Below are 13,423 nucleotides of genomic sequence, written 5' to 3' on the forward strand. Positions count from 1 at the left end.
ATACTAAGTACATAAATTGTACTGGAAGTCATAGTATTTTCATCTCATTGATTGGATAATATTTTAATTTTAGCTTTGTCAGAGATCAAATAATTTTCACACCAGTATGTCTTATGAAATATACTTGTAGGAAAAAAAGACAATTACAAACATGTTTTTGTGTATTTCATTTGTTGAACTTGTAACACCTTTAATATTTCTCAAGTCAAAATACTCTTCTCATTTCAGCGTATTCATTTTTCATTGTTTTTGTTACAGACTTAGCCAGTTCAGGAACATGTCATTAAAATAATAATGTTTATAATGTAAAGCAGTTCAATATTGCTATTTTTATTAAATGGAGCAGATACTTCACTCTTAATAGGTAATGGTTGTTAACGTAAATGTTTACAAAAAACCAGCCTTTAAGTTGTTAACATCTGGGCTTCCCTAGAGGAGATCTTGTTTATTTGGTAGTAATAAATAAACTTGCTGTGCACTGTGGATATTCCATTTCTCAGCAGGGGTCTTGGCAGCTGTGGAGAACACTTTCTATTCTCATCAGTTGCATAAAGAGCCCATGTTTCTGCTCTTCTTTATGGATTCATATTACTGGTATAGACGCCAAAATATCCCCAATGAGCTCTGATCATTAATATAACGGAAGCTGTTTTGACAAGCAGAACATTTCTTTATCATTAAATAAATATTGTGTTAATATATTTGGATAGTGGTTACTGGAAGCACACAGGCATAGGAACATGCACATACATACTCATTGTGATTTGTACTAGGAACTAAACCAAACTGACAGTACTAGAAATTTTTTTATTTGAGAATAAATAAAAAGATTTATTTGACCAGGTATGCATCTCCATATTCATTTGTATTCTGTCTCTTTCTTTTTTCTTCCGCTCTAGAAATTAGTGTATCACTGGAAAGTTCTGGGGACTTAATATCTCTCCATTTCTTTTCCAACAGACCATGGAATCCCTAAATGGTGGCAAACCATTCCTGCAAGCTTTTTATGTGGATTTGCAGGGCGTCATCAAAACCCTTCGATATTATGCAGGCTGGGCTGATAAAATTCATGGGATGACCATTCCTGTAGGTATGTGAAATCTGAGTATGTTGAAAAGGAAAATGAGACCACCAGAAATGCACTTTGGCTACCAAACACAAACAGTAGTCACGTAGAATACAGATATGAGCATTCTTACAGCAGTTAGAACTGAGTGAAGAACCAACCAAATTATGTCACTGACTCTGACAGCGTCCCTTTTTCTATAGATAGTCCACATATAAGTATAGGGGCATGCCACTTCATTCATCTAAGGAACAGATATGTATTTGTCAGCTGGTAAGTGGTCAGCATTGTGCTAGATTAGGTGCTGGTGTAGGTATGAAGGGGCATTATTGGATGGAGGGAAGTCAAGGAAAATTCCAACAAGGTTAAGGCTTGCTCCTTGCCCTCCTGAAACTTAAGATCTACTCATTGGAAGGAAATACTCTTAAATGTTAACAGTTGTCTCTGGTGAGATTATGTCTGATTTTCAGTTTCTTTTTTATATTTTTCTCTACTTTCTATATTTCTCGAATGGCCATGAATTACTTTCATAATCTAAAAACAACAGTAATCCTAACCCTTTTTATTATTAAGATTCACGTTAGATGACAGAACCAACAAAACAAAAAACTTAAAGGCCCCTTTAGGAATGTTATAATTGGGTGCTAACTTGTGTGCTTCACCTGTCAGTGCTGTAGCCCTTTAAATGAGAAGAAAAGTATCCAAGACTAAAGCAACTAAAGCAGTCGGTGAAGAGATGTTGATCTGTGCTTGAATACTAGTGATAGCTAATACCATTTGAGTGCTTTCACAGCAACCCCAAGAGAAAGGCACTGTTATAAACATCTTCAGTTTACAAAAGTGGAAAGAGGTCTGGTAAAATAAAATTAGTCTTCCTAATTCACAGAGCAAATAAGTTTTAGAGCTAAAACTTTGACGTTAGAACCTAGGCTTGTAACTGCTTCACTAGAGAATTCAAAATAGAGCCTAGGAGGAAGAGATATCCTTATAGGAAAGGAATGGACTGAAAGAGATAGGGAATGGTGAGTAGACATAAGGAAAGGAAATGCACATTTACTGGGTGGATACTAGATGCCACTTAGCACTGTGCCAGGTGCTCTACCTGTGTTCTCCAGAAGGCAGTCTGCTTTCCATGGAGAGTGCATAGTAGCAGGAGTGGAAAGTAATGCTGAGGACTTTGAAGTGTCTTTTTTGGGCCTTTCTAGCCAGGCTGACCAGTATTGATTTACTACAAAAGGGAGTGGTTTGGCTGATAGTGTGGATGGCTGGGAACAGTGCTTCCCGAATTTAATGTACGCATAAATCATCGAGGGTCTTCTTCAAGTGCAGTTTTTGACTGAATAGGTCTGGGATGGGGCCTGAAACTCTGCATGTCTAACCAGCTGCTCGTCCCCTGCATTGAGTAGCAAGGAGAGGACACAGCAGAACCAAGTTAGGGGGCTGTTGTGATGCCTTGTGTAGGTGTGGTATGAGAAGGGAAGTATACAGTGAGAATGGAGGTTTAGAGACAAGACTTCCAAGGATTATTTTTCACATCGCCCCCACAAATGATGACATGTGGAATGTTAGTTTTAGAAAAATGGGTTTGTGATTGTAGGGGCTTTTCCTTTCCATCCAGAGGTTTTTCGCTTCTTCACCTGACTGAAAAGGATGGAGAAGATTGCTCTTGGGGAAAGTCCGAATCTTAGTTCACTTCTGACTCTAAGGATATTATAGAACAGCTCTTCCCCAGCATCACTTGCAGGATGTGGGGATGGCCTCAGTGAGGTAAAAAGTCACTATTTCTTATGAGCATTCCTAGTACAGGGCCTAAGAATTAAAACCTTTGTTAACAATGGGATACATGTCACTCTTCTTAGGTGGGTCTGTCCTGTATCAGTACAGAAGGTAAATTAACAAGCTCAAAGTCCCTAGTTGGGTGTTTTTTTTTTGTTTGTTTTTTTGGCCCCACCCCACCTGCCATTTCATTATTAAAACAACAGATATGTTTTATGCATTTGAATATCTTTTCAAACTATTTACAAATCTCTGAAAAAGATTGTGAAACAGAAGGCAATACACATAGATCTCTATTTGGCCTAACAGTATCTTGGTTTTCTTTTACTTCCTCAGAAGGGAAGATCCTGATTAGATAAAGCTAAATATTGATTGGCATTCCTGATTATGTTTGAAGCTTTAATGTAACTTGATCTGGCAGTAGAGGTGGTTGGCCCATAAGCCTTACTGTTTTCATCTGATGCTTTTTGGAGATCCTGTGGATGCTTATCTGCAAGTTAGAAATACAGGGCATAGAAAAGGCTCTCACAGTAGTCTTTCCCAACTTTACTCCTTAACTGTTGTTCAGCCAATGAAGGAAAAAAAAATGAGGAATTCTTTTAAACTCTAAGTAACTTTCTGTTTCCCAAAACCAAAAAGTTTTTCTGAAAGTGCATTTAGAGGCATACTGGGATGAGGGACTCTACCTGTCATCAGGCCTGTAGGCAGAATTCCCAGGAGGCTGAAGTTTGGGTCATAAGAGCTCTCCCCATGGTATGTTAAACAGATGAGGGAAGGATGGAGGTAGAGGTTAACTTGGCAGCTTTCCTCTCTGTTCCAGTTTTAGATACATTTGGGTTTGCCTAGAGGTCACTAGGTCAACAAATGTAAGATGGTATCTCATTGTGGTTTTAATTTGCGTTTTTCTGATGGCCAGTGATACTGAGCATTTTTTCATGTGTCTGTTGGCTGCATAAATGTCTTCTTTTGAGAAGTGTCTGTTCATATGCTTTGCCCACTTTTTGATGAGGTTGTTTTTTTCTTATAAATTTGTTTGAGTTCTTTGTAGATTCTGGATATTAGCCCTTTGTCAGATGAGTAGATTGCTAACATTTTCTCCCATTCTGTAGGTTGCCTGTTCACTCTGATGGTAGTTTCTTTTGCCATGCAGAAGTTCTTTAATAGATCCCATTTGTCAATTTTGGCTTTTGTTGCCATTGCTTTTGGTGTTTTAGACATGAAGTCCTTGCCCATGCCTATGTCTTAAATGGTATTGCCTAGGTTTTCTTCTAGGGTTTTTATGGTTTTAGCTCTAACATTTAAGTCTTCAATCCATCTTGAATTAATTTTAGTATAAGGTGTAAGGAAGTGATCCAGTTTCAGCTTTCTCCTTATGGCTAGCCAGTTTTCCCAGCACCATTTATTAAATAGGGAATCCTTTCCCCATTGCTTGTTTGTGTCAGGTATGTCAAAGATCAGATGGTTGTAGATATGTGGTATTATTTCTGAGGGCTCTGTTCTGTTCCATTGATCTATAGCTCTGTTTTTGTACCAGTACCATGCTGTTTTGGTTACTGTAGCCTTGTAGTATAGTTTGAAGTCAGGTAACATGATGCCTCCAGCTTTATTCTTTTGCCTTAGGATTGACTTGGCAATGTGGGCTCTTTTTTGGTTCCGTATGAACTTTAAAGTAGTTTTTTCCAATTCTTTGAAGAAAGTCATTGGTAGCTTGATGGGGATGGCATTGAATCTATAAATTACTTCAGGCGGTATGGCCATTTTCACGATATTGAATCTTCCTATCCATGAGCATGGAATGTTCTTCCATTTGTTTGTGTCCTCTTTTATTTCATTGAGCAGTGATTTGTAATTCTCCTTGAAGAGGTCCTTGTGTGTGACGTGGTCCTAAGTGTGACGTGGCGCTGAGAAGAATGTATATTCTGTTGATTTGGGGTGGAGAGTTCTGTAGATGTCTATTTGGTCTACTTGATGCAGAGCTGAGTTCAATTCCTGGATATCCTTGTTAACTTTCTCTCTTGTTGATCTGTCCAATGTTGACAGTGGGGTGTTAAAGTCTCCCATTATTATTATGTGGGAATCTAAGTCTCTTTGTAGGTCTCTAAGGACTTGCTTTATGTATCCAGGTGCTCCTGTATTGGGTGCATATATATTTAGGATATTTAGCTCTTCTTGTTGAATTGATCCCTTTACTCTTAATGTAACGGCCTTCTTTGTCTCTTTTGATCTTTGTTGGTTTAAAGTCTATTTTATCAGAGACTAGGAATGCAGCCCCTGCCTTTTTGTTTTCCATTTCCTTGATGGATCTTCGTTCATCTCTTTATTTTGAGCCTATCTGTGTTTTTGCACGTGAGATGGGTCTCTTGAATACAACACACTGATGGGTCTTGACTCTTTATCCAATTTGCCAGTCTGTGTCTTTTAATGGGAGCATTTAGTCCATTTACATTTAAGGTTAATACTGTTATGTGTGAATTTGATCCTGTCATTATGATGTTAGCTGGTGATTTTACTCCTTAGTTGGTGCAATTTCTTCCTATCATTGATGGTCTTTACAGTTTGGCATGTTTTTGCAGTGGCTGGTACTGGTTGTTCTTTTCCATGTTTAGTGCTTCCTTCAGGAGCTCTTGTAGGGCAGGCTGGTGGTGACAAAATCTCTAAGCATTGGCTTGTCTGTAAAGGATTTTATTTCTCCTTCACTTATGAAGCTTAGGTTGGCTGGATATGAAATTCTGGGTTGAAAATTTTTTTCTTTAAGAATGTTGAATATTGGCCCCCACTCTCTTCTGGCTTGGAGAGTTTCTGCCGAGAGATCCACTGTTAGTCTGATGGACATTCCTTTGTGGGTAACCTGACCTTTCTCTCTGGCTGCCCTTAACATTTTTTCCTTCATTTCAACTTGGTGAATCTGACAATTATGTGTCTTGGAGTTGCTCTTCTTGAGGAGTATCTTTGTGGCATTCTCTGTATTTTCTGATTTTGAATGTTGGCCTGCCTTGCTAGGTTGGAGAAGTTCTCCTGCATAATATCCTGCAGAGTGTTTCCAACTTGGTTCCATTCTCCCTGTCACTTTCAGGTACACCAATCAGACATAGATTTGGTCTTTTCACATAGTCCCATATTTGTTGGAGGCTTTGTTCATTTCTTTTTACTCTTTTTTCTCTAAACTTCTCTTCTTGCTTCATTTCATTCATTTGATCTTCAGTCACTGATACCCTTTCTTCCAGCTGATCAAATTGGTTACTGAAGCTTGTGCATTTGTCACGTAGTAGTTCTCTTGCCATGGTTTTCAGCTCCATCAGGTCAATTAAGGACTTCTCTACACTGGTTATTCTAGTTAGCCATTTGTCTAATCTTTTTTGCAAGGTTTTTAGCTGCTTTTTGATGAGTTCAAACTTCCTCCTTTAGCTCGGAGAAGTTGGATCGTCTGAAGCCTTCTTCTCTCAACTCATCAAAGCCAGTCTCTGTCCAGCTTTGTTCCATTGCTGGCGAGGAGCTGCATTCCTTTGGAGGGGGAGAGGCACTCTGATTTTTAGAATTTTTCATCTTTTCTGCTCTTTTTTTTTCCCCATCTTTGTGGTTTTAACTACCTTTGGTCTTTGATGATGGTGATATATAGATGGGGTTTTGGTGTGCATGTCCTTTCTGTTTGTTAGTTTTCCTTCTAACAGTCAGGACCACTCAGCTGCAGGTCTATTGGAGTTTGCTGGAGGTCTACTGCAGACCCTGTTTGCCTGTGTATTAGCACTGGAGGCTGCAGAACAGCAAATGTTGCTGCTTAATCATTCCTCTGGAAGCTTCATCTCAGAGAGGTACCCAGCCATGTGAGGTGTCAGTCTGCCCCTACTGGGAGGTGCCTCCAAGTTAGGCTACTCGGGGGTCAGGGACCAACTTGAGAAGGCAGTCTGTCCGTTCTCAGATCTCAAACTCTGTGCTGGGAGAACCACTACTCTGTCAAAGCTGTCAGACAGAGATATTTAAGTCTGCAGAGGTTTCTGCTGCCTTTTGTTTGGCTATGCCCTGACCCCAGAGGTGGAGTCTACAAAGGCAGGCAGGCTTCCTTGAGCTGCAGTGAGCTCCATCCAGTTCAAGCTTCCTGGCCACTTTGTTTACCTACTCAAGCCTCAACAATGGCAGTCCCCCGGCCTCACTGCTGCCTTGCAGTTCGATGTCAGACTGCTGGGTTAGCAATGAATGAGGCTCCGAGGGCATGGGACCCTCTGAGCCAGATGCCGGATATAATGTCCTGCTGTGCCGTTTGCTAAGACTGTTGGAAAAGTGCAATATTAGGGTGGGAGTTACCCGATTTCCAGGTGCCATCTGTCACAACTTCCCTTGGCTAGGAAAGGGAATTCCCTGATCCCTTGCGCTTCCTGGGTGAGGCGATGCCTCGCCCTGCTTTGGCTCACGCTCGGTGGGCTACACCCTCTGTCCTGTACCCACTGTCCGACAAGCCCCAGTGAGATGAACCCGGTACCTCAATTGGAAATGCAGAAATCACCCATGTTCTGCGTTGCTCACACTGGGACCTGTAGACTTGAGCTGTTCCTATTCAGCCATCATGGAACTGCCACTCTTTACTTTTTTTCTAGGCAGAGAAGAGTACTCATTATGTACCATGTGAGGTATAGATGAGAGGGAGAGTTAACACTCTGTCTCCCGTTTGAGTTGGCTCTGCCTAGATGAAAGCTGAGAGAGGCACTCAGTCCTGGGCTCACCTATTCCAGGGAATGTTTCTCCGTAATGTTCCCATTATAACTTTCTAACAAGTTTCCATGTGTTCTGTGTTCATATGCACAAAAGAGTTGTCATTGGGGTTTTTTCTTTTCATTTATTTTTACCCCATTTATGATCCTTCTTGACATTATACTCGAATTCTGTGATTTGTGATTATCCATCTAAATCCAATACCTTCCTCACAAGAGTCGCTAATATGTTTTTATGGGGAAAGAATTTGAAGTCTGAAAACCCAGATCCAAGTCCAGGAGCCTCAACTTAATCACTGGTACCACTTTGGACTTAACCTCTCTGTGCCATATTTTTCTGTTTATAAAATGCTGATAATGATAGTTGCTTTATTTTTTTCATAGAGTTTTGAGTGTAAAATGAGATAAAGGTGTGAAAATTATAAGGCTCTACAGAAATTGATACCATGTTTTCATTCTTTTTTAAACCATTGTAAAGTTTTAAAAATACAAATCAGATTCTCCTACACTATATACTCCTTTCAGGAAAATTAGTAGAGTTATTAGACAAATAAAAATAAATAAAAATGAAGTCAGACAATTGTAAAGCAACTGTAGGGCATCATAATACACATGGACTCCCCTTTATCCTCCTGGTCTTGCTACTCAGATTGTGGTCTATGGATCAGAAGCATGAGCCTCATCTGGGAGCGTGTAGAAGTGCAGACTCTCTGGTATCATCCTAGACCTGTTGATTCAGAACATGCATTTTCACAAGATCCCCAGGTGCTTAGTGTGTACATTGAAATTTGAGAAGCACCATATAGTATCTCATGTACCACTGGTAGCATTCAAGATGATGCTATGCAGTAAACAAGTAAACTTTTTTTTAAATTTTAATTACTTGGTTTGAAGAATATTAGAAGAACATATTACCAACCCATGAAACGTGTTATTTTATAGATTTTCCTTGTGGTAAGGCTAACAGGTGAGTTAATTTAACACAGATTATTAAGTAAATGATAGAGCAAATGATTCTTGGAAATGGCAAAAATTATAAAGGTGGCTTTTGTAACTGGTCTTAGGATAACCCTGATCTAGAAGCTCAGTGGGATTCATAGCAGGGTCTTAGTAGCTGTGAATGACTTCTGGGGTGCTGTTAGCCCTAGCTGAAGGTGCCTCCAGAAGGCTTAGCTCTTGTGTTTGTCACGCACCTCAGGTCAGACTAGGGTTGTCATCTTTCATCATCCACTGAAAATGCAAACAGATTACAAGGTCTAGGGCCCTTTATTTTATTTCAGTTCTGGATTACATGTGCAAGATGTACAGGTTTGTTACATAGGTAAACATGTGTCATGGTGGTTTGCTGCACCTATCAACCCATCACCTAGGTATTAAGCCCAGCATGCCTTAACTGTTTATCCTGATGTTCTGCCTTGCCCTGCTCCTCCCCAGAAAGGCGCCAGTGTGTGTTGTTCCCCTCCCTGTGTAGATGTGTGTTCAGTTTCCCCTAATAAATGAAAACATGTAATGTTTGGTTTTCTGTTCCTGTGTTAGTTTGCTGAGGATAATGGCTTACAGCTCCATCCATTGTCCCTGCAAAGGACATGATTCTATTCCTTTCATGGCTGCATAGTATTTCATGATATATATATTTTTATATATATGTGTGTGTATGTGTATATATGTGTATGTATGTCTGTATATATGTGTGTGTGTGTGTGTATATATAAAATATATATACCTACATACACACACACACACACACACACACACCCCACATTCTCTTTGTCCAATCGGTCATTGATGGGGATTTCAGTTGATTCCACGTTTTTGCTATTGTGAATTGTGCTGCAGTGAACATACACATGCATGTATCCTTATAACAGAATGATTTATATTCCTTTAGGTATATATTCAGTAATGGGATTGCTGGGTAAAAGGGTATTTCTGGTTCTAGGTCTTTAAGAAATTGCCACACTGTTTTCCACAATGATTGAACTAACTTACATTCCCACCAACAGTGGGATATTAGCCCTTTGTCAGATGAGTAGATTGCAAACCTTTTTTCCTATTCTGTAGGTTGCCTCTTTACTCTGATGGTACTTTCTTTTGATATGCAGAAGTTCTTTAGTTTAATTAGATCCCATTTGTCAATTTTGGCTTTTGTTGCCATTGCTTTTGGTGTTTTAGACATGAAGTCCTTGCCCATGCCTATGTCCTGAATGGTATGGCCTAGGTTTTCTTCTAGGGTTTTATCGTTTTAGGTCTAACATTTGATTCTTTAATCCATCTTGAATTAATTTTGTATAAGGTGTAAGGAAGGAAGTGATCCAGTTTTAGCTTTCTCCATATGGCTAGCCAGTTTTCCCAGCACCGTTTATTAAATAGGGAATCCTTTTCCCATTGTTTATTTTTATCAGGTTTGTCAAAGATCAGATGGTTGCAGATATGTAGTCTTATTTCTCATTTCTCTATTCTTTTCCATTGGTCTATGTGTCTGTTTTTGTCCAAGTACCATGCTGTTTTGGTTACTGTAGCCTTGTAGTATAGTTGGAAGTCAGGTAGCAAGATGCCTCCAGCTTTGCTCTTTTTGCTTAGGATTGACTCGGCTATATGGGCTCTTTCGGTTCCATATGAAATTTAAAGTCATTTTTAAAAATTCTGTTAAGAATGTCAATGGTAGTTTAATGAGAATAGCATTGAATTTATAAATTACTTTGGGCATTATGGCCATTTTCATGATTATGATTCTTCCTATCCATGAGCATGGAATGCTTTTCCATTTTGTATCCTCTCTGATTTCTCTGATTGGTGGTTTGTAGTTATCCTTGAAGAAGTCCTTCACTTCCTTTATTAGCTGTATTCTTAGGTACTTTATTCTCTTGGTAGCAATTGTGAATGGGAGTTAGTTCATGATTTAGCTCTCTGCTTGTCTGTTGTTGGTGTCTAGGAATGGTTGTGATTGTTGCACATTGATTTTGTATCCCGAGACTTAGTTGAAGTTGCTTATCAGCTTAAGAAGATTTTGTGCTGAGACAATGGGGTTTTCTAGATACAGCACCATGTCATCTGCAAACAGAGACAGTTTTACTTCCTCTCTTCCTATTTGAATATGCTTGCTTTCTTTCTCTTGCCTGAGAAAGAACTGGCCAGAACTTCCAATACTGTGTTTAATAGGAGTGGTTAGAGAGGGCATCCTTGTCTTGTGCTAGTTTTCAAGGGGAATGCTTTCAGCTTTTGCCTGTTCAGTATGATATTGGCTGTGAGTTTGTCATAAATGACTCATTATTTTGAGGTATGTTCCATCGATACATCTAGTTTATTGAGAGTTTTTTAACGTGAAGGAATGTTGGATTTTATTGAAAGCAGGCTCCTTTCTTTGTCCCTTCAACTCTTCCCAAAAGAGTTTTGGGAAGAGTTCAAGCACAAAAATAGCCTTTATTTTTAAATTTACTACTTAGACTAACTGTAGGGGCTACAAGATTCTGTCTCTTTCCCTGTGTTAGCCTATAGATGAATGTTTATAAAATATGTGAATAGTTTATCCAAGAGACTTTTAATTCCTCATAACTCAGTTTCTCTTGAGACACAGTTATAGAGTCAATTCCTCATGAGGTCAGATTTTTAAGATTTTTGTCTGCATTTTCTTCCCTTTTACTTTTTTCAGTAACTTGTGACATTATATAAGTATAACAGCTAAATTTTAAAGCATCTAGAACGTGTAGGGGGAAATGGTTTATGAATTGCCATGCCGTGCTTGTGTATTTGCCTTGTGAGTTTTCTGAACCATTCCAGGTTCCTACACGTGCTGCTAAAGTAAACACCTGTGCTCTTCTGTTCATCTTCCCATTTTTTTCCTCAGTCCCATTTGCACTCTACCTTGACATTACTGTCTGATTCTGTGGTTTGTGACTATCCACTAGAACCTATCACCTTAACCAACTTAGAAAGTTCAGTTGCAGAAGATTTTCTTGCAAATGAAAATCTATAGCTTATTGATCAGTGGTGTTGCTCCTCATGAAAAACCTTTTCAGAGACTTACAAATTGAAAAAGCATGGTAACTTGTAGTCTTGTAAAGAATGATATCCAGAAGATTCTTCAGTTGTCTGCATACAAAGGTAAATAGTTAATTTGATGTTTAAAGTATTACTCAGACTTCATATTGTCATCCTATGGACAGTTGCAACGTCTTCGCTATTTTTTGTTGTAATAGATATTTTAAAATAATTTCATACAGTTGCAGAATCCAGCCTACTTCTGAATTTCTTCGATTTAGAATAATATACATAAAACAAAGTCAAGAGATAAGTAGCAGATTGGGGAGAAATCTTCACAATATTATGACAGAGGCCTAATTTCCTTAATATCCATAGAGCTCTTCAAATGGCTAAGAATAACCCAATAGAAAAATAGCAAAGAATATAAACATGAAAAGATGTTCACTCTCATATATCATTAAACATAAATCAAAACAAGTTGCGGTTTTCCAGCTGTCAGATTAGCTGAAATGAAAATGTTGGAAAAACCTCAGGGTTAAAGAGTAGGCAGAGTAGCATGTTGTTCAAAATATGAATTGTTAAAATGTTCTGAAGGGTGATTTGGCAATATTTATGAAAATGTGAAATGTACTTACACTTTGATCAAGAAATTCCATAGATAGGAAAAGATATATATGCAATGATAGTCTTTGCAGCATTATTTATAATACCCTAAACTGAAAGTGACTTCTGTGTCTCTTAGGAGGATTTACAGTAGTAACATTGTTTATTGAGCCCATGGAATAACCTGCAGCCACTAAAAAGATGTCCTAGCTTTACAGGAAACAAAAAAGGGGGAAAAACAAAATATAAAAGACTGCCTAATATGATCCCATTTGTATATAAAAAAACAGGAGGATAAGAGGATCCTATAAATACTTGTATGTGAATAAAAGTTCTTGAAAAGAGGAAACAGATAGTTAATTATGGAAAGAGAGGGTAGAGAGATCAGAGATCCAGAGGATAGAAAGTGACAGTGGGAGAGTGAGAGAGAGAGACCAAGACTGTAATTATTTAAAAAATAAATAATTTTGAATTTGTCAGAACAATTTTGTATGATAAATGTGCTTTAGATGTGTTGAGAGACTGATAAACAATCTGATTCATATCAATTCTCTTTTCCAAACCCACACAGTCCTCCTGTCCCCACCTTCATTTCCACCCCTAGTAGTTACGCTTTCATGAATATTAGCTGAGTGTTTTTACTTCCCTTGGGGGACTGCTTTTGAGAGAGAAAACAAGTATCAGTGAAGTGGCCAAAGGGCCGGCAATGGAGGGGAAAATAAAGACTTTGCCCAGTATTGAAAATGAAAAGCTATCTGCTAAAAATGAGCCATTATTTGGTAATTTTAATTAACCATTTAAAATAATTCAGATAAAAGCAGTGACATTTTCCTGAAGAAGAATTTGGTTTGCACTTCCTATCTAATTATTTCAGTTGCCTATTACTCCTGTAAGGAAAATAAGGTTTAATATTAAGCTTTTCTCAAGCTCTTTTTCTTTTAGCCCCTAGGACATTCTCATTTCTATGTCTAGTTCAGGGGCAGATGCTTTGGATTATTGATTATTGATGGAGGTCTTTTTAGAAATGGACTTTTACCTTCTTTAAATAGCCCTGGACATGCGTATGTCTCACCACTACCCAGGAAGTACATTTTGACACCTGGATTGAGTTTTGAAATTTATCTTTTACTCCTCACTTTTTCCAGTTGCCCCGCATTTTAAATTTGCCCAATAGCATTTTACTTAGTTTATTTTAATACTTCAGTAAGTTATTTAAAGGTTTGTTGACTCAGTTTTTAAATCAAACAACTGTTCTACATGTTGCTTTAATATTTAACATAAAATTCAGTTTTTT

General features: G+C 38.3%; 1 protein-coding gene across 1 annotated transcript in view; it reads left to right on the forward strand.

Moving 5' to 3' along the window:
* Nucleotides 1–13,423, forward strand: part of ALDH1A2 (aldehyde dehydrogenase 1 family member A2) — a 106,009-nt gene that overhangs the window by 52,229 nt on the left and 40,357 nt on the right. Inside the window, exon 4 of the mRNA XM_023228626.1 lies at nucleotides 961–1,090. Within this exon, the coding sequence (XP_023084394.1) occupies nucleotides 961–1,090 (130 nt within the window). The remainder of the gene's footprint in view (nucleotides 1–960; nucleotides 1,091–13,423) is intronic.

This window comes from Piliocolobus tephrosceles, chromosome 6 (assembly GCF_002776525.5).
Source record: "Piliocolobus tephrosceles isolate RC106 chromosome 6, ASM277652v3, whole genome shotgun sequence".
NCBI lineage: Eukaryota > Metazoa > Chordata > Mammalia > Primates > Cercopithecidae > Piliocolobus > Piliocolobus tephrosceles.